Source organism: Saccoglossus kowalevskii, chromosome 2, assembly GCF_978046115.1.
Source record: "Saccoglossus kowalevskii chromosome 2, keSacKowa6.1, whole genome shotgun sequence".
NCBI lineage: Eukaryota > Metazoa > Hemichordata > Enteropneusta > Harrimaniidae > Saccoglossus > Saccoglossus kowalevskii.
The window spans coordinates 17,917,377-17,938,887 of record NC_140642.1 but is presented as its reverse complement, the minus strand read 5'-3'; the positions used below and the strand labels follow the sequence as shown (position 1 = coordinate 17,938,887).

At 34.1% G+C, this 21,511-nt stretch overlaps 1 protein-coding gene across 2 annotated transcripts in view; it reads left to right on the top strand.

Moving 5' to 3' along the window:
* LOC100368666 (sodium/calcium exchanger 3-like) overlaps positions 1-18,803 on the top strand; it is a 54,863-nt gene extending 36,060 nt beyond the window's left edge. The window contains exons 3-8 of one of the 2 annotated variants that reach the window (XM_006812315.3): positions 4,354-4,454; positions 5,002-5,037; positions 10,676-10,830; positions 12,562-12,661; positions 12,769-13,035; positions 14,601-18,803. In XM_006812315.3, coding sequence (XP_006812378.1) covers positions 4,354-4,454; positions 5,002-5,037; positions 10,676-10,830; positions 12,562-12,661; positions 12,769-13,035; positions 14,601-14,980 — 1,039 coding nt within the window. In that variant the 3' untranslated portion in view covers positions 14,981-18,803. The remainder of the gene's footprint in view (positions 1-4,353; positions 4,455-5,001; positions 5,038-10,675; positions 10,831-12,561; positions 12,662-12,768; positions 13,036-14,600) is intronic. The other variant, XM_006812316.3, reaches the window with a different exon arrangement.
* The last annotated feature ends 2,708 nt before the right edge of the window (positions 18,804-21,511 follow it).

Here is a 21,511-nt window from a genome sequence, read left to right as displayed (position 1 = left end):
CAACATAGAGTACATATTAAATCAATGGTTAGCAGATGTTCCATGTATTATTTTAACATGAGTATTTTATAATTAAATAATTGGGATTGTGACATTTGTGTCTTGTTATTCTTGTAGACAGTCTTGCACAGTTGTCACACTTTTGTTTAGTTGTATCATCAGCATCAGCCAATGTATAGAAATACATGTCATCACTGTATTGCACTATTTTTTCTTATATTTTTCTGTCAGAGCTAGTAATGTTCAGGTAAATATTTTTACCTTGCCCGTACCATCAAAGATGGAAGGGAAAGGTATAATAAGGGAAAAATTTTGAAAATCAATATAAGCACTATTTTCGGTAGACTGATTCCCCACTGTTGGTTCAACCCCAAAACTTGTTTGTATTCAAAATTAATTATGACAATGCATATTTATATTGAAACAAACTATGATAAAGGGAATTATATTATATAACAAAGGGCAAGGTCACCAGAGTTCAACTATGTTTTCTTATATTTTTCTGTCAGAGCTAGTAATGTCCCTGTAAAGAACCATTCTTTTAGGGCCTAGGCATACTCCTGTCAGAAATCATTCATTCAGGACCTTATAGGCATGCTCCTGTCAGAAACCATTCACTCAATGCCTATGCATGCTCCTGTCAGAAACCAATCACTCATGGCCTAGGCATGCTCCTGTCAGAAATAATTCACTCAATGCCTAGGCATGCTCCTGTCAGAAATAATTCACACAAAGCCTAGGCATGCTCCTGTCAGAAACCAATCACTCAATGCCTAGGCATGCTCCTGTCAGAAACCAATCACTCAGGGCCTATAGAAGATAATATTTGGTAATCGTAGTCCCAAATAACTATTAAAAATAGCTATTTTTAATAGTTATTTATGACTACGATTACCAAATATTATCTTCTATATATCATATTTATCAGTCCGAGCAGCGTTTATTTATTTATAAACTACACTCATGGCCTAGGCATGCTCCTTTCAGGAACAATTCACTCAGCGCCTAGACATGCTCCTGTCAGAAACCATCAACTCAGAGCATAGGCATGCTCCTGTCAGAAACCAATCACTCAGGGCCTAGGCATGCTCCTGTCAGAAACCATCAACTCAGAACCATAGGCATGCTCCCGTCAGAAACCATTCAACTAGGGCCTAGGCATGCTCCTGTCAGAAATCATTCACTCAGGGCCTTCGCAACACTCCTGTCAGAAACCATTCAACTAGGGCCTAGACATGTTCCTGTCAGAAACCAATCACTCATGGCATAGGTATGCTCCTGCCATAAACCAATAACTCATGGCCTAGGCATGCTCCTGTCATAAACCATTCACACACAGCCTAGGCATGCTCCTGTCAGAAACCAATCACTCAGAGCCTAGGCATGCACATGTCAGAAACCAATCACTCAGAGCCTAGGCATGCTCCTTTCAGAAACCATTCTCTCAGAGCCTAGGCATGCTCCTGTCAGAAACCTATCACTCAGAGCCTAGGCATTCTCCTGTCAGTTACCATTCTCTCACAGCCTAGACATGCTCCTGTCAGAAACCATTCTCTCAGAGCCTAGGCATGCTCCTTTCAGGAACCATTCTCTCAGAGCCTAGGCATGCTCCTGTCAGAAACCTATCACTCAGAGCCTAGGCATGCTCCTTTCAGGAACAATTCACTCAGCGCCTAGGCATGCTCCTTTCAGGAACAATTCACTCAGGGCCTAGGCATGCTCCTTTCAGAAACCATTCTCTCATAGCCTAGGCATGCTCCTGTCAGAAACCAATTTCTCAGAGACTAGGCATATTCCTGTCAGAAACCATTCACTCAGGGTCTAGGCTAGCTCCTGTCAGGGACGAACCAGTCATGCTTACTGTCGCTTTTCTTCCACCTATGCACTGATATTGATACACATGAAGTAGAAATATCAGTTTACTTCACAGCTTGCTGAGCAACTCTGACATGTTTATGACAGCTTTCTAAACTTTATTTATATTAACATTTTCTTGGTTCAAAGCAAGGTCAACTTTATGTATTTAATGCTAAATATACATACTTGTTTATCCTAGGACAAATCAGTAGCAGGTTGTGGTCAATTGAGATGTCATTCTTAAGTATATGACTACATGTATCATCAATTACCCAGGCCTATGTAATGCATGTTTATTTTTAGTAACAGCAGATATTGGCTATTAAAATATAATTATTAGTTTATGTTAACTTCAATTCAGTCTACAATATTGATATGAATCCAAATGGGAGAGGGGGGGGGGCATTCTTATCATGTCTAACTTAGTGACTCAAAGGTGGTACATTCTGATACGTTTATAATAAATTATCTGTAATGCAGGATTTGTGCATGTACAGCCAATTTGATTGTTTAATAATATATTGTTGTGGCTATGTTTTTTATTTTTTATTTTTCAAATACTGTATTTGTTCATTATTGCATTAGAAAATTAATTAAAGGGCTGTTGATAATATATATTTTTGTATGGACATCAGAAATTCCTCCTTTTTTTTCTTCTACAGATTTGACATTTAATTTAAAAAAAAAATATATTACCGTAGTTGGAAACTATTGTACAGATCAATGTATTCTGACACATATACTTGTAATTTTAATACAAATGACTTTGCACCGGTACCGTAGACAAGTAATACTTTGAAAATCAGGAAATGGACATGTTGCAGCAGTCTCTGTGCTAATGTTTGTGTAAAAATGCTTTCATTAGCTTTGAATTACGTGACTGCCTTTATAATTTTTAAATGGCCGCCCGTGTGAGTTAAAAATGAAATGGCAAAATGGTTTCTATGGATACAAGCTTGGTTTCTTGACATGCATGTTGCTTGTTGACAACAGTGACTTGAATAATATTACTTTATTCATAAAATCACGTCATTATTTCTCAGATATTTTATTGATATTGTTACAAATCTTGTAAAACTGCACGTGACACACAGTCTGATATTACAAATATGAGCGGATTATGTTTGAGACTAAAGTTCAGGCTCATTAATCATGGATGATATAAATGACTAAATTTAGAAATGAATAATGGTTGCCGGGGAGTATAATAAACTAACCGCAATTAATACACTTGTGAAATATTGTAGACAGTGTTAAGATTTTGCATCATGTACACTTTTCCTCGACTTCTACCATGTAACGAACATATTCTCACAGTTAGGTCGTTGTTAAGACATCATATCTTCATAAACTATGCATAAACTATGCATAAATTATGAATATATTTTTTTCTCTCTGTTGTGCAACATTGCTGCGATTGTAATTCAATATCGCTCATGTCTGTTTCAGCTGTTCTCGATGTACATGTATCATCATGTTATAACAGATATATTTAACTGCACAAAAAGGCTGCTGTTTTTGTCTTAAGGAAATGGTTTTGGCATTATTGACTATATTTTGTATAGTCTGTGAAACGTGTGGAGTTTACAACTGTAATAAAAATTATATTAACTATCATAGTAGTTTTTCGTTTTAGTTTGCCCTGATTGAGTTTCACTGCAATTTTCTGAATTATAATGCACTGTGATAATGTGATTTACTTATTGTACTCTAATTAAATTGCAGCAATTTAATTAATTATTTATCATCTGCATGTATATATTTACTCAAAAACTTGACGTAGTTCCCAGGTGATGAAAATTTGAAATAAAATATCGTCTCCTTTATAAAAAAAATTAAAAAGTATCAGATATTTTTCACTTGATAAAATTACTATAATAATAATAATTAAGCAAGCTATGATTATTATCATTTTCATGAGAGTACATCAAAGAGAAGCTTAATTTTCGTTTGGTGAAATAATCACCCAGAGTGCCTCCTGGCAGGCTTGTAGAGACACTATCCTGTGTGCATACTGCTTGTACGAGTACACTGGAAATTGATTTTAGTTCAATGTCCCTCACTGTCAATGACGATCATTAGCTCCATTAGTTGTGAGCTTGCCCTGTGAATAACAAACACTGGTGGTATTTGTTTTTGCTTACATTCAGGGGAAAAGAAAACTCTTTAGTTTATTTTCTTTATTACATACACACACACACACATGTAGACTTGACAAACCCAAGTGTTATCTATCCTAATAACTGACATGTCAGACGGCCAAGAAGGCTCAAAACAGTTTCTCTGTCCATTCGTCTGTCCAACCGTCTGTCCGTCCGCAATTACACGTGCAGGTGGTCATGTTTAGTTGAAACTTTGTGAGTCATTTTATGAATATTTAAGTCAAGGTAAATAGTAAAACAAAAATTCACAGGTATATGTTTGTTATTTTTTTATTAATTGTGAGAGTAAGATGAGTTATAAATAATGTTTTTTTCTTTTCTTTGTTATTTTTAGTAAATTCATAAACGTAAAGATTATTGATGATGAAGAATATGAGAAAAATGAAAATTTCTACGTGGAGCTTGGAGAGCCTAGGTTGGTCAAGAGAGGACAAGGTAATCAATGCTTATAAATCAAACCAGGACTTTAAAATTGCGTCCGAGCGTAGACTAGAATTCTATTGCAGCTTTTTGCATACATGCTATTTGTTGGTAATTGATGATACCATATCTTGCAAATACAAGTTTTTAAATCACGAAAATTGACTAAGTCGTTTACTTGAGATCAATTTTCACTGTGATCATTTTCAGAAGAATGAATAGAAATAAATTTAATTAATACACATTTTCGGTTGGAGATTGGATAAATTTAAGTGTTTGGAAATTGAATTAATCATTTTTCTGTTTCATTCTTCCACAAATGGACACATTTTGAATGAAAGTTCATGCCTGGGCTTAGTGCTGTTGCAGCGCACATACGATGAAAGCATGCAACAAAATATAGCTATGTACTTGTGACTGTATTACCTGCCATTGATTTTCAGTTAGTTGATACTCTAATATTTATAGCTGTTATACCATGCATGTACACCCCCCCCCCCCCCAATCCTTACATGTTTGTGTTCACTTTAGATCCAATGTTTTTTTTCTTTTTGTCCAAAAGTCCCTAAGAGTAAGAAATTTCACTTATTCGGTAAAGGTGGGTATGATGTTATTTGAATTACAATCACATTTTATTGCTTTTGTGGCAGTCTATTCACCGTCTGTGATAACAATGTCATAACTCATTTTCTTATATTTATACATACTGTTTTATTACGTTTTATGGTTGCAGAAAATTCACAAGCAATTCGTGGCTCAAATAATTGTTTTGGACAAACATCATAGTGTAGGTTATATTTCAAAAGTTTAGTTGCTTATTTATTAAATTGATTTTATACAGGTAGATAATTTCATTATCATGTTTGTCCGTGTTTATGCACCAAATAGTTATTTCCGCTGAATTGTGAAGTTTATTTATTTCCAGAGCAGCACTCAGTAATATGAATTTCTGCAATCATAGAACTGTAGGTTGAAAACTACAAAACATGTAACAATCGCAGTGACCCTTGTGGTTAAATTATTTTTAGTGGTCCGCTTCTCGGGCCGCTGATCTGTGACTCTTGGGTCATAAACAAGTTTTATAGTGTACATCAAAAACTATGGGTAATACATACAATATATACACTGAGAGATTTTAATATCCAGGATGACTCTGGGTCACTGACTGCGTTCTTTGCGTGTTCACTACTTCAGTTTTTGTTTTCTGTTTTCTGACACTAAAATATTGTTGTGAGTAATACTGTCTAGAGTGTATTATTGGGATTCTTATTTGTCACGTGTGTTATTTACATTGAAGAGATATTGAGACGAGAGATAAAAAAAGTGTTTTTTTAAAACATTTAATCTTTATATGAAATATAATTTGTGTCAATTAATTTGCTTTTTTCATCATTTTCACTGAATTCATTTTTAATTTTGGACCAAACAGCAAAAAAATGTGACATTACTTCTAGAATTTGATAAAAAAAATTGACATTTTATGGATGATGCTCAAAAGAGTAAAGTAAGTAGTGATAAAGGAATGATTTGATACGATTCAGGTATTTGTTTTCATACTTTTAAAATGTACATTTAATGTCAACATCAACAAAAGCAGGTTCAAAATCTGAGATTAAATTGTATTATTACCTTAAACTGCGAGCTAAAATCTAATTACACCTGAGAGTTAAAAGTTCAAGGCTTGAAATAAAAAAAAAAAAAATCCACTGGGGATTTCTAGTTGCTGGCATGTCATCAGGTTTGTCAGCATTACATTTTAATATTACCATACATTTTTGGCAACTAAAATCACAGAAAATGATACTTTTCCTCATCCCCTACATTTTATAATGGAGATTATTGATATGCAAAGCGTAGGAGGAGATTGATTCTATATATAGGTGCGATTTAAAACATTTTACTCTATTGAATGTTAACATTTTATTTTAATGGCCACCATCTGTAAGTGACTTGAATAATAACAATTTAAGAAGACGAAAAAAATGGTGTAGAAAATAGCATGTATTTGTTCAGCTTCATTGATGGCAGTGTTCAGTGCAATGCAACTGTATTCAAAACAGGTGGCAGACACCTACACGGATCGTATTTCACTAGCAAAGGATGTACTGTAAAAGGGTTAATTATTCACTGGGTTTTAATTTCGCTTATTTCGCTGACTGGAAAATGCGCTAAATTAAAACCCAGTGAATATGTAAAATTTAGCATAGAACACATTATCTAAATGATAAAACCGTGAATTTAAAACCCACTGAATAAGCCAAAAATGGTAAATCAGCGAAATTTAAACCCAATGAAAATTTAGTCATTTTACAGTACCTGGGTATCTTATGATAATCCACATAATGGATGGTACCATCCCATATTAGGATTCTATAAATAGAACATGGGAAGATATCCCCTCTGAATGGACTTCATTCATCTCAACAGGGAAAGTATGTAGCACCATGCATAGTGTTTCCAGTCACATAGTTTGTTGTTTTCTGTTACTCCAAAATTAATATATACTTCATACTTCTGCTTAGCAAATCATCGTCCTTCAGTGCAGATTAATAGCATAGTTTAACAAAGATGAGTAAAATTAAGTGTTTCTGACTTGGCTGATAATTTGACCTCTGTAAATGTGAAAAGAAACGAGATTTTCAGATGCTGTTATTGGGATTGGTTTCTTCTTTAACGTGTACTTGTCCAACTTCAAGTTCAAGTGGTAATGATATCTAGATGCTTGGTTGCAGTGTCTATTAAAGGGGCAGACTTTCAGCACAGCCCCACACTGTAAAGGGTGATTATATTGTTCATTCCCTATTGAAATTAATTTACTGTATTTTTGAGAAAAGATTTCCTTAGTGACAAGCTCCAATTTCAGTGGAATTGAGTTTACTTCACCATCAGTTGACCATCAGTTGATTTAAACTTGTTTTCCTCTTCCCATTAGTAAACTTAGTTCCTGGAATGGCATACAAACTATCAGTACTTATTCACATGAGCTATCAAGTTTATAAATACTGCGATAAAACTTAGGAGATTCACTGATACTCGACAAATTACCTACAATGACAAGCAATTATTCACCATATTGATTGCAGGGACCAAATTTTCAAAGAAGTTTTTGCCGATAATGAAATTGATATGCGAGATGTTGCTGTAGAGATGTCATAGTGCAATTTTTTAGACTGTTAAAACATGCACATGTATTAGGTTTTCTGCATATATAATTTTACTGTGATGTCTATTTGTGAAACGAAATACCGTCTGTGTCAGAGGTGAAGTATGAGGATACTTCTTCATTAAAACTAGTCAGTCAGTGGTTGTGCTGATCTCGGAATCGTTGCTGGCTTTATTAAAAAAAAAAAAAACTCTGGTAGATGATGGCTGCTATTGCCATTGAAACATTGATCTCCTCTGCTCAAGTCTGATTCTTAATTCTCCCTTGTCATTCTTATTTTGTATCAAAAAGTTTTGTTTCGTCTATGCTGGGTACCAATTAATGACATAGAAATAACAGAGAAATGTGTAACCTTGCTGTCTTAAAATCTCTTCCTTGAAGTTACACATAATTTACGCATTTCTGTTTGCATTCTTTGAAAATAAAAATTAAAAAAACTGTAAGCAGGGTCGCAATATAAGAAGGGGAAAATGTTCCAATTAATTGATTGGTTAGGTGATAGCTGTGGTTTGCCTAGGAGTAGCTGCAAGTATCAGAGCTAATGAGTAATTATGTAGTGTGCAACCAGAGAAGGTAATATGAATATCTGGCTGTAAAATATGCAATGAATGCTTGTAATGGCGTGAGTGGTACTTCCATATTTTCACACAGCTGCCTAGCAGAGAGCAGTTATGACCAGATTTGAACTTTGACCTCATTTCTCGAATTTTGACCTAATTGTTTGAATTTTTCTGGTCTTGTCAGCGTGTTATCACCTGTTATTATGTGTCTTTAAGCTGGGATAACCCCCTGCTAAAAAATTTTTGATTATAGTATGGGAGGGTGATGGAATTAGAGTGTGGTGCAATTCAAAAAATACTAATTGGCTACTGGGTAATTGAAATTTACATCCTGAACATTTTGGGTCATCTAAGGTCACCACTAGAGGGCATGCCTAAAAAAAAAAGAAAATTAAAAACAAACAAATGTTTTGCTTTCTTGACATTTTTACAATAAGCTTTAATTGTTGTTAGTCTTACTTGGGATGCTAAGGATGCACGGCCATTCCCAAGTTACAAAACGTGAAAGGACCCGGCAAATGTTAATTTAATACGAGGCAGTTTTCTCATGCAGCACATTGTTAAACAGCAGCCGCCACGCTGCATACAGATTCAGGGCAGAATCACTTCAACTAAAAATATCTTTGGTTTTAATCTGTCATGATGTTATCGTTGTCTAATGGACATTGAGGAAGATGTACGTTAATATTATTGTATCAAAGAATTCAATTTGGGAAATCTTACGAATTGATATCGGCCAACCGTTAAGATTTACTCTAAAAAATGACATTAAGAAATGTCATCTCTTGTGATAACGTTACAGATCAAATAACCGCTCCAATCATCTCTGGCTCATGTAACTGTCGCTGGAATTAATTGCCCATGAATAAATTAAAGAATCGGGGAGAGCAAAATGGGGAAAGAAATGAAAATGGAATTACTCGTAAAAGTGTCATGGTGATGCGTCCTAAAAATAACTGCTGCATAAAATGTAGCGTTGTTATGAATTAGGTCATCTCATGTTTTATCGTTTTTTTTAGATAGCTCCTCCTCTCTTTCTTTCTCTGTCTGGAGAAAGAAATATGTAGTGAGCCATCTAGAGTGATTTGGCGATTTACAGTAACTATGCAGTCGACTGGAATTCATGATTTGAAATTTGTGAAGATTATACGTTTTATTTTTTTAAATATTTAAGTGTACACTTGTGCTGTCTTCATAGTTGAATTATTTTGAGATAATTTTTAATTTAACTTTAAGAAATGGTCATCTCTTTCATGGTTGTTACTGCATGTGGCATTTTCCTTCAGGTTTTTTTTTAATTTGTTGGGACAATTAAGGCAGCTTGAATCCTCTTTTTGGTGCTTTCTGTTTCATCGTCATCATCAGCTTCTTATAATCAACGAGTGGTCTTTTTTTCACCAAAATTTGGAAATAATTGAGAAAAGATCATACTAAGACTGGACAACATTATGACTTGATTTTTGGCAGTGAATAATCAGTGATACCGTATTTCACATGCACATACAATACATGTATCTAGAGATTCTATTAAGTTCTGTATAAATCTATGTACAATTAATTGTAATATAGTCACCTTTAATTTCAATAAATCTGTACATAACCAACATCCGCACGTAGGCCTAACAGAATACTTGCCATATTGGTTTACAAAGCTGGGCACGACGATTCCAGCCAAAAACATGTGAAAATACCAGCTGTAACAGGTGTACCTCGTTCCTGGAAATTTGATCTTTCCCACAATTCTCTGGAAATACTTCCTATGTCATTGATGAGATGTCATCTGTTTTATTATCAACTTTACATACTTTTTAACTTTCTTAAATCGTTAAAACGTATTAGTTTGTCACGTTTCGTAAAATTAACCTTTCTGAAATTTTGTCCCTATTTTTTTTTTCAAACATTTTGATAGGTTCCTGTAGACAATGATATCTACAAGTCTAAAATTATCAATCAAATTATGGAAAAACGCTGCTAAATTTGATTAATTCAAATTTTCAGCAGAATAAATGGCGGCGTTCATACTGAAAACGAACCCCTCAGTTACCGCCTCAGATGCTTCACAATGTATGCAAAAATCTGAGGAGCAAAGTGAAAAACAAACAAACATGGCAGACTTCTTTGTTTGAGTGTTGATAAATCATCATCATCATATTTACACCTTTCTATTCTAACCTTATTTAGATTTCACAGGGCATATCACAGAAATGTAGATACATCCACAGACCAATGTAATTTGATTCCAATGCCAATGACTCTTTGAATAAAATTATTGGAAATCAACCTGTTTTGGAATGAAATGTGCTTACTTTCTCAACAAAGCAAATATATAGTTAGAGAAGATGCATTGAATTGAGTTATTTTGGTCTAATGTTGTAACTAACTTAATGGCGAACTGGTAATATCATTTGCACAACTTCTGATCTATTCTTGGTGTCTTGTAAATGGTAGAAATCATGATAAATGTGAGGTTTTACTATTATATATTGTATTTTCTGTTGCCTGCTGTAAATTAGGAAGTGACGATGAAGATTCGGCATACGGAGACAAAGAGAACAGCGGAAGTAATCACATGACCGAGGATGAAAAACGTGTTGCTGAAATGGGAAAGCCCCGACTTGGCGATTTGATAAAATGTGAAGTAAAAATCTTGGAGAGTACAGAATTCAAGGTAAAGATGAGTTTTATGCAAATTCAATTGAACAGCATGCGATGATCAATCAGAAACTGTGACTCCGTTGGCTGCAAATTAGTGCTCGATTGTGGAGGGGTGGGAATGGTAGCTTCTGTTTCTGCAATATAAAATTAGCTTTGTGTAGAAGTTAGCAATTTAGTCACAAGATGTCATAACAGTGTGTTGTGAAATAGGAAGATATTGCTCAAGTCCTTTCGAGTTGAATTCAAATTTTGCACTACTGAGCATGTTACTGCACATATATGCAATGCATTGTGGGAGAAACCCTCCCTTTCTATATAATGGAAAACAAGTATCGCCTTGGAAATGATTTCACATCAATAATAATATACAAATATTTCATCCCATATGACACTAGCAAAACTTTGAGATATGAATGAATAATCTAACCATAGAAACCAGTGTGAAAATTACAATTTTGATCATTTTCTATGTTATTTCAAACTCTTGTCCGATGACCCCAATTTTTTTAATTTATTGCGGTATTCTGATTGTATGATATAATGTAAGAATGACAAACATGACAGGTTATTTTTAATTTGCTTTGAACCTGCTTAACAAAATTAAAATTTGGATTAGTATATTTTAAAATGTTTTAAGTAATTGAAATTACTTAATTTCAGGTACAACAGCAAAATAAATTCTCTCATCCAGAAACAATGTAATAAATCCAAAAGTGTATATTATATATTACACGATTTATTAAAATGATAATTTTGACATTTTATCCATTATTCTTGAAATTTCTACGCTCAGTTTGAACCTTATTACCAACAGAATGTATAACTGTTATAATTTATAGATTTCCAAAGAAATAAACAAGCAAATATTCAGGAATTTTGTGTGTAAAATGTGGCTTAGCATTAATTAATTTCATGGATTTAAGAATGATAAGATTGTAATATGATTGTAAAAGATTATATTTAGCTGTTTGAACCTGTTTTATTGTAATATATCAATATAATGGGTCTCTGTGTTGATTACTCTAGTTTATTTAATATTAAATTTCCCACTCCTTTATTTAAAGTTTTAATTTAAGACACAAAGAGATATTGTTGCAGCTGTGGATATTGTAATACTGATTGACAGATAATAATTATGGTTGTAAACTGAGATTTACTTGGGATTAACATTGAGGGTAAAAGCTTTAGATTAATCAGGACCTAGTTCCTCTCTAGGTCAAAACGAGGTCAGTTTAATAGTGACTTCTGGAGGCTGATGTCTGTGTGGGTAATTTCCTTCAGTAGAAATGATTATCATGCCAGTGATTAGGATTGTAGTCAGCACTGCGAAACGTTAAGGGGCGGTGTTCGTCATTCAATGCATGTTCTAGTTTCCTGTTAACATTGTATTTAACACGCATTGTTCATGTAGCTATATGACACTTGTCGTACACAACCCAACGCTATGACAACCATCCTTTAATAGAATTCTCTGTATGAATATCATATTAATTGTCTTATTTTATGTCTTGTATGGCAGTTACTAGTTTGATATCATAATTTTCAGAGAATTTACGTAATCCAGCGATTTTTAAAATATTACGGCCTGTGTCCACACTTGCACTGATTAATTCTAAGAATTTAAAAAAAATATTTTCGTCAAAACCAAAATAATTACTAGGCACTTTAGAGATATCGGTTTTTGTAAATGATATTTTATTGATAGGTGCATGTACATTTCATGCAATTTCATTTTTTTTTCCAGAACACTGTTGATAAGCTGATTAAGAAAGCCAACTTATCGTTGGTGGTCGGTACGTCATCCTGGAGGGAACAGTTCGTGGAGGCTGTAACTGTTAGCTCAGGTGAGTATGAGATGGATGAATTTGGTCATCAAATTCGTAGATTGATGTTGTGGCATTTTTGAGCACACCTTAAAAAAATGAAATTCTACTTTTATTCTCTTTCCCAGGGGATGAAGATGAAGATGGTGAAGAAAAACTCCCATCATGCTCTGACTATGTGATGCATTTCCTGTCTATTTTCTGGAAGATTTTATTTGCGTTTGTGCCCCCTACAGACATCTGGGGTGGCTGGGCGTGCTTTACCGTGTCTATTTTAATGATTGGATTATTAACTGCTGTAATTGGTGATTTAGCGTCACATTTCGGTTGTACCGTCGGACTGAAGGACACAGTCACCGCTATCTCATTTGTTGCATTGGGTACCAGTGTGCCAGGTATGGTTTCTATTTATTTCTTTTATCTCAGAAATAGGCACATGAATTTTGCAGTTCCCTCTTTTCATCACAAATTTACAAAATGAAGTCCTGTTTATAGTCTGCACTTTCCTTCAGAAGTTTTGAACAAAAACAGCCAATTTTGTGTAGTAAAAACTGTAAATTGACTCAAACATTATCTGTTGCCTGCAAAGTTAGGGTTCATTTCCAGAAATATTGAAGAATATGAGAAAAAAGTACAGAACAAATTTGGACGAGAAAGTCTGGTGGTGAAAAGGTTAACACAGCATCAGTGTGATGACTGAATAATTTATCAGATGTATGTGTAGAGGTTCTGGTTGATTTACATATCAGAGCAGTCTGTGTAAATCACCTATGCAAATCATATTCATACTTCTCTCCTTCCAACAACGATTTGAAGTGTGCCCTATGATAGTGTTCTCATTGGTTTCTGAATTTATCAAACATTGAAGCGGTTATATTTTAAATCGCCTAAAGTTGTCAAACTGTGTTGTGTCTGATGTGGGTAATGTATGTGTATTAAAGGTAGGTTCTCTGGTCAGCAAGTTGACAAAAGACACTAGTCCCCAAATTAATTTAGAAACGTAGCACAGGGCGACTGATGTGATCTTTGGATAACTAAACTACCGGTAATGCAATGAAGCGTCACACACCACAACAATTGTTCAAGAATAAGACTAATATGATATATGTTAAAGGTCACTAGCGACAGTGTCACGGCAGATAAACTCTGGGCGAATATTCTCGCGGAAAAACGTCCGCTACAATTCAGAGTGATGTCGTCTCACACTTTTAGTACCCACAGCTTCAATTTAGCAACTTTCCAACGATGAAAGTGCCCTTTTAATAAGCGACTTTCAGTTTTACCACCGTGTCCACACGTTCGTGAATTGTCCTCCTCTCACGCATGGTTTCCCCTTACCCCTTCTGTCAATCCGCGAGCGCGTGACCAGTTATCCCAAATTGATTAATAATGTGAATAAATCACGCGACAACAATCAAAATAAACAGATTAATTAGAACAAATAATAGGTCACTCATCAATGTGACAAATAAACACTGGGTATGGTACAATACAATCAGAACTATTTTCCAAGTCACATCACATGCGCTCCTTGATGTCAAAGTATAGAACTGTTTCACAGCGCAACATGTATATACCATAATCACCCTATTAGGCTGATCAGTCATATAACAACGTATCCACAATGTTTTACTAGCATAGAAATTACATATGGTTACACGTGTAAAATAGATTTGAAGACAGAGCCTCTACTGATTGATCAGAATATGTGATGTTTTTGTATTCTGGGAAAATGAGTAATGTACAAGAGACTGCAGTCTGCAGTCTGCAGTAATGCCTAAATTACTTTGCCATGTGGTTAAACTCTCCAAGAATATTTGAATGTGTGGATGTAATAGTTGTCAACATTTGTAACATTTGATATGCTGTTTTTCATTTCAAATATTATTCTAATAATCCTTGTGATTCTCAATTGTCTGTGTCTTTTATATTTTTTATTTCTCTTCCGTTCTCTTCAAAGATACATTTGCTAGCAAGACGGCCGCTGTCGGAGACAAATATGCAGATGCCTCAGTTGGCAATGTGACTGGTAGCAACGCTGTCAATGTATTCCTTGGTATCGGCTTGGCATGGTCGGCAGCCGCCATCTATTGGGCGGCCAAGGGTGAAGTATTTGAAGTGAAGCCAGGATCATTGGCCTTCTCAGTTACCATATACAGCATTTTTGCCGTGATTGCCATCACAGTCCTGATGATCCGAAGGAAACTACCTAACACTTTGGGAGAGCTCGGTGGACCTAAAACAACCAAAATAATCACCTCTTGTTTTCTAGTGGGGCTTTGGCTACTCTATCTGTTACTGTGTTCGTTTGAAAGCTACTGCTATATTGAGGGATTCTAAAGGATTCTATATGTGAACTAACTTATGATCAACTTCAAAGTAATCAGCGATGAACAGGGATAAAATATCAAAGAAGAGCAACAACAATGGTTTTCTGTGGCAGGAACAACTGAATGAATATAGCCGAGCTAACAAACTAAATAAGTCTAAGTAAGAAGTTTTTGTAAATGATTGAAACAATTGGAACCATAAATACAGCAGTGGTCATTTGGAAGTGAACAACAAATACGGTACATTTCACCCATGAAATAATTAAGCTTGGGTTGACATCATTATAACCATCGAATAAACATGTATTCCGTCTTTTTTCCAGAAAAAACAAAACAATATTCAAACCACAATCATTTTTTAATCAATAATATTTGCAAGGGAATTTCTCCACCAAGATAAGTATGAACAAAATCATTGAAATCCAGCTTTTGTGGAAAATAATAATATTAATAATTAAAATTCCAGCCAGAGCTTGCAACAACAAAAATGGTGGAGGGAAGTTACACCATGTCTTTTTTCATGCAGTTGTCAAAATAAACGTTTAAAGATAACTGCAGCCAGCATGGCATTGTACTTTCAAATTTCATGGCTCTGGCGCAGATTAATTTTTTGACAAACGGGTTGTCATTTTTGTTGTTAGATTTATCAAGAATATTTCTTGTCCCATTTTCAAGTATTTTTTTTTTTAAATCAGCCTGTTTACTTACACCTTGCAACTGTTTGTAAAGAATACATTTAACTGTTTTGTTGATTACAAGACGTTGTGTTATAGTTAGTCCTAGGACTAGCATTAATTGTCTTTGTGTAAGACAACCAACATGATTATAATTTCTCTCCTTACTAAACAAGTAATATCCCTTGGAGGGAAAGATTTATGGTAATTTCTGGTTACCATCACACTTTGCTATAACGCCTAACCATGAAGTTAGGTCCTGATTAAAACCACTGAGGCAAATAAAATAAATGATTTTGCTTAAAACAGTGATAAGTTGCACACTCGTTTGATCATCAGTTTTACTTAGAATAAAATATGTACAAAGAAAGATGAATAATTGTAGTAAAATGCACTTTAACATATTTAACACAAACACTATTAACCCTGGTTGCATTTAACACAAACACTATTAATCCTGGTTGCATTTGACACAAACACTATTAATCACGGTTATTTTCATTTTTATACACAGTAATTTATGTGCAATACTTTTTTGTTTATATGTATATTCTAACTTATATTTTTTGCATTCTTCACCAGGGTATGAATAAAAAAAAACAACTAAATAACACAGCATTTTATTTTAAGTTTGTTTTCTGAGACTAATAAATAAATATTGATAGATTAGGGGTTGCACTCAGCTTTATAACTTGATTTGCTAGTTAGTGGGTTTCTGCTTGAATGGGATTTAATAGTTCTCTGCAGCAAATAATACTAATTTACCTCTCTGTTTTAAAGTTGTTTTTTAATGATGTGACATTAAGGTTTTTGATAATCTACCATCAGCACTTTAAACAGAATAAGATTCTAAAAAAAAAAAAAAAAAATTATGTATTCATGTAAATATGAACCTCATTGGGTATAGAGATAGTTGTCGATAATTATAGATGAACCTAGTATTTCAGATTTTAGGGTAGATAGATTTGCTATAGCGATAGCCTTATATAGTAACTCTCACTCCGTTAATTTCATATGTAAATAACGCCTGTCACATATTAAAAATAGATGGATAGATCAAGGAAAAACATTTTTCACAATAAGAAAAAAAAAAATCATAGTTTTAGATTAAATCAGTTTGAGTAGCTCTTACCATGATTGTTGTTTTATTCTTGGATTGAGTGGGTGTGCTGGTGGGAGGATGGACGTCGTCGTGTACTGTACTTTTATTTACACTGGATTAAATACTCAGATTGAGGAAACTCTTTTGTTTTCCTCACAGCCCCCACACCCTTGTACAAAATAATAACTGAGATTATCAATGAGTATGATATTAATTGGTAAAAAGTTAAAAGAAGGCTAGTTTATCAAGTTGTTGTTAATCCAGTGTGTTAATTTGTAATTCGATTAATTATCATAATAATTACCTGGTGTATTTTACGTTCATGGTTTTTGATACTTCCATTTCGCCACTTTCAAAAAAATTATTGTTCTATTTTGTTGTCAAGGCCCCCTAACTCTTTAAATATAGTTTTACAATATTTTGTTATTACATATGGTGTGAGAAAATTGTTTTGTAGCTTAATGTAGTATATCCCTCAAGGAACATTTCAAATTTTTTCCTTCACACTTTTAAGGTTTTTACTCTTATATAACAAAAACTGACTTGGTGCGTTGATTTTAGTGTTGTGATATTGGTCTGTGATTCAATTGATTTAAAAACAAATCAGAATAATTTGACGTAAATGGGCGTGGTCATTGGTTATGCATCGCAGAACTGCCCTCGTTTGCCGAGTGAAAATTCGAAGTGTCGTATCTGACAAAGTGGAAAGATTATCTTCTCATACAGAATCTCCAGTATAGATTTACAATGTGAAATCGGTTGATTGTATCATTTCACTGAGTGATTCCTTGGTGCATCTGAGGCAGTTCTGTCGATGCACGCAGTGACTACGGCCGTCTACGCTTTTGAGTCTGTTGTATAATAATTGTGTGTTACGAATGTAATAACATTTTTTAGCTTTTAAATAAATGACTAAATAAATTAAGAGGGAACTTTTATCGTGGAATTCAAGGCTAGCTGATAGGGTAATAAAGATTTGACAGTTTTGATTAGAACATGACATTTTTTTCTTTTTTTACGAAAATTGAAACAAGAAACTATTAGCATATTTATTTCTCACCTACATGTATGTCCATTTTTTTTGATCATCAGCTGAGAGATGTACATTTCAACTTTTCGGATCTGATCTTCATCCCAACTAGGGTAGCTTTATTGCACCCGGTTTATTTTCATAACTGATTATGTCAGAAAGTTATAATATGCGCAGTTTTTTTGAAAACAAAACACAATCCATGTTTTCACGTTTTTTATCAATTATTTTGGATTCAATCCAGTGCTGCCATTTTTAAATCATTTTTTTTTCCATAAGACAATTAAAAAAAATGGCGTACATTTCCACTTCGTTTATCACAATAAACCCTGCGCTGTTTGGTTGTATACGTTATCAGTTATGGAAATTTGCCAGCATTATAGGTTCACTGTTATTTGTCATTAAAAGTTTTGTAGCTCGATTACATAATGTAAATTCTTTGTTATGCAAACATTCCCAATTGGGGTTGATGACGACGCTACATCCAAGGAAAAAGTTACCAACACACAATGGTAGGAAATTCAGATTCACCATTTTGATTTTCCGGGGAGAGTGGCGGGGAAACCCCTCTTACCACACAATTCATCTGAAGCTTATGAAGTATATTTGATTGTGACTATTTTGAGTTTTGAAAGAACATTTAAGGAAACGTTTCTCACCACGTGATACTCGATTACCCCTCCCGTGTGTGTTATTATTAAAATGATGAGAAATGGATGTGGAGAAATACTTTGGTGGGAACAGATGAAATGAAATTGGCGATGAATGACAAAGTTGCACTTTGGAGTGTCATGCTTTTTAAGTCTTGTCATTGTTTTTTCTCATGTTCTATACTATGTATAAAAAAAAAAGATACCAAGCACTTTCTTTTTTTTAAAACACCAAACCTTGTAAAGCTGAATCTGTTTTTTTCTGTCCTTACATTTCAGAGTAGTTGATTAATCCTTTGGATTTTTCTGATGTTTGCCACACATTATGTATATATCTCTACATAGAAAAACGGGAATAAACGCTTCCACTCCCAGCATTCTCTAGTCCGGCTGATTATTTAATAATGTGTGCATCAGTGTTCGCTTCTCTCAGAACGAGTGGAAGGGGGGTGTTGTACATCTCAGAATTCGAAAATCTGTACTGATCTAAATTTCGAATGGACATCACATATAAAGTTTGCGTTATGTTCGATGTGCAACTCGTAGCGACGTACACATGTGCAATACTTTGTTTACAAGAAATTCGAACATATGCTGTGCGATGACCGCTTTTTAAAACTCTGATCAAGAGCCAGAGTCCTTGCATGCTTTCATGACTCCATGCTAATTCTAAAGACAAACTAGACTATTCTCAAAAGTATGCTAGGACGATCATGAACTGGCAGCATATAAACCTGACAGCGCAAGCTCCAAATGGAAAATTTTTGTATCATAATATAAACGGAGAATCTGTGGGAAGAGTGCTAGTATAGACAAATAAGTAAGCAACAGTTATGTCTAAGATTAATTGCTGTTGAATCTTACGGCAATGGTGTGGCAAATTGGAAATGTTAAGTTCATCAGAATGGCCAGTAGCAACATCTGTGCTTATGAAAACAAAGGAAATTTTGATTTTTGCTTAAATTTGTGTTGGATTTTGGTATTTTACAAAGCAAAATATGCATATTTAAAAGTTAAAAAAACAAAAAAACTATTTATTTATTTTTTCATCATTTATTTTAATTTGTATATCAGCATTTTCACAAATTTAACTTTTTTGATTTGCTGAACAAAAACTGTCACTGCTCTTTGTACTAATTGCTGTGTTGTCTTTCCGTCTCCTGTTATAATTGGATAAATCCAGTAAATATCTTATACAATGGTGACTTCAGACTTTAAATAAAATAATCTGATATCGGCAGCACATGGACTTGGAATGTGTTTAAAACTTAACTGTATAATTGGGGTTCTAGCCGCATTGCATAATTTGTTAGTTATTTGGCAACTTTAACCCCAAAATATTTAGCCTATAACATTTTTTGCATCAACAAATTTATAGGTAATATAGGTAATACCGGTAGTTATTATTAAGAACACATTTGTACGATTAACTTTTTTATCGTTTGTTCTGAAATAACATTTCAAAAATGAGTGCGTGTGTGAATTGTGGAAAACATGATATCAAAAACAGGGTGACCCCCCCCCCCTATTCGCACAATCAAAAACTGGGTAACCCCCCTACTGATCCACCCCCCTAGGCCAAAGTAACTGACCAATCCCTTAGGATTTTTAGATCTGGAAAAAAAATTATGTGCATACTCAGCAGAGACTTGTTAATCAACCTGCCAAGTTTCACTGATATCTGCTGCAGAATTTTTGAGAAAATGTTGGAGACCGAAAACGAATAATGGACATTGACAAAATCTGTTGTAGAAAGTCTCCTTTTCAGGCTGTGCCTGAACGGGGACTAAAAAAAAGGCTAAACTTGTGATTCTGAATAGAGGTCATTGTTAAACAAAATGCAGTTGGAGCAATAGTATAATTGTTAACTTGGTTGCTACCCTTCAAACACACAACTGCAATGCCCTTAAGCACACAGGATTTCTTTCAAAGCTTTCTTTAATTTGGGTAATTTTATTATCAACATTTTTCATTTTCTTATTCAAACCATTATTCAGAGTTCTCATTAGTCATGGAGTGCTTACATTACATCTTCCCAAGTTGGTTTCCCAAGTTGGTCATTAATAACAGTCATTGCAATTGCAGAAATGTCCATTGCAATTGCAGAAATGTCATGCCCAAGAAACAAAATAGGAGTCATCTTATCTGATCACAAATAAAACTACATGCACATATGCAAATCAATTGTCATGTGACCATAAAAAGCATGTCAATATATTTTCAAAAAACAAGATGGCTGCCATTTGGCAATTTTAGATATAACCGCGAAACAAATCATCATGGACATGCATCTCAACATTTAATTTGAATGAAAACTGACAAGCATTGTCAAAGATGCCACATTTTTCAAAAAACAAAATGGCTGCCAGTTAGCCATCTTGGATTGAATCGCTAAAATCACTGCATTTGGTTGAACGAGGACTAAAAAATGGTACATGTGACAAAATCCATTGGCTTTCAAAGGTCAAAATGACCAGAGTTTATTTATGTTTATATTCAAAAAATCCTCCAGCCCATGCATCCACTAATTTCCAAATGGAGAACATCTAATCAAGTTTGGTTGTGATAGTTAAGTGAGGACACTGCTGTATATATTTCACAAATCGGCCAAATCACATGGATAACATTTATCAAGCCACTCACAAACTAAAACAACCGCAACCGACAATGAAAAAGGCAACCATGTGCATTCATCTATTCATGTTTATGCATGCTTTACTTGAAGCGACATTAATGAAAATGTCAAAATTGGTTTAATTATTTCCTAAATAGCTAAAGACAACAGCATAAAAAAAAAAATACCAAAGTAACGTCAGTTTGACACTAATTTTGACAGTCAAGGAATGTTATAATTAAAATCACTTTTGATGCAATTACATTTTATTCGAAAATATGCAAGACATTAATTTGATGTATTTTTTATTCTAAGTCCCTGGGGAAAATGCAATGAATATTCATAAGTTAATCTCTGAAATAACATTGAATACCGGTAGATTTCATTGACATGAATAAAGACACATAATAAAGAAAGCTTTCCACTCAAAAACTGCTTGATCCACACACATGTATGAAAGTGACACATTAA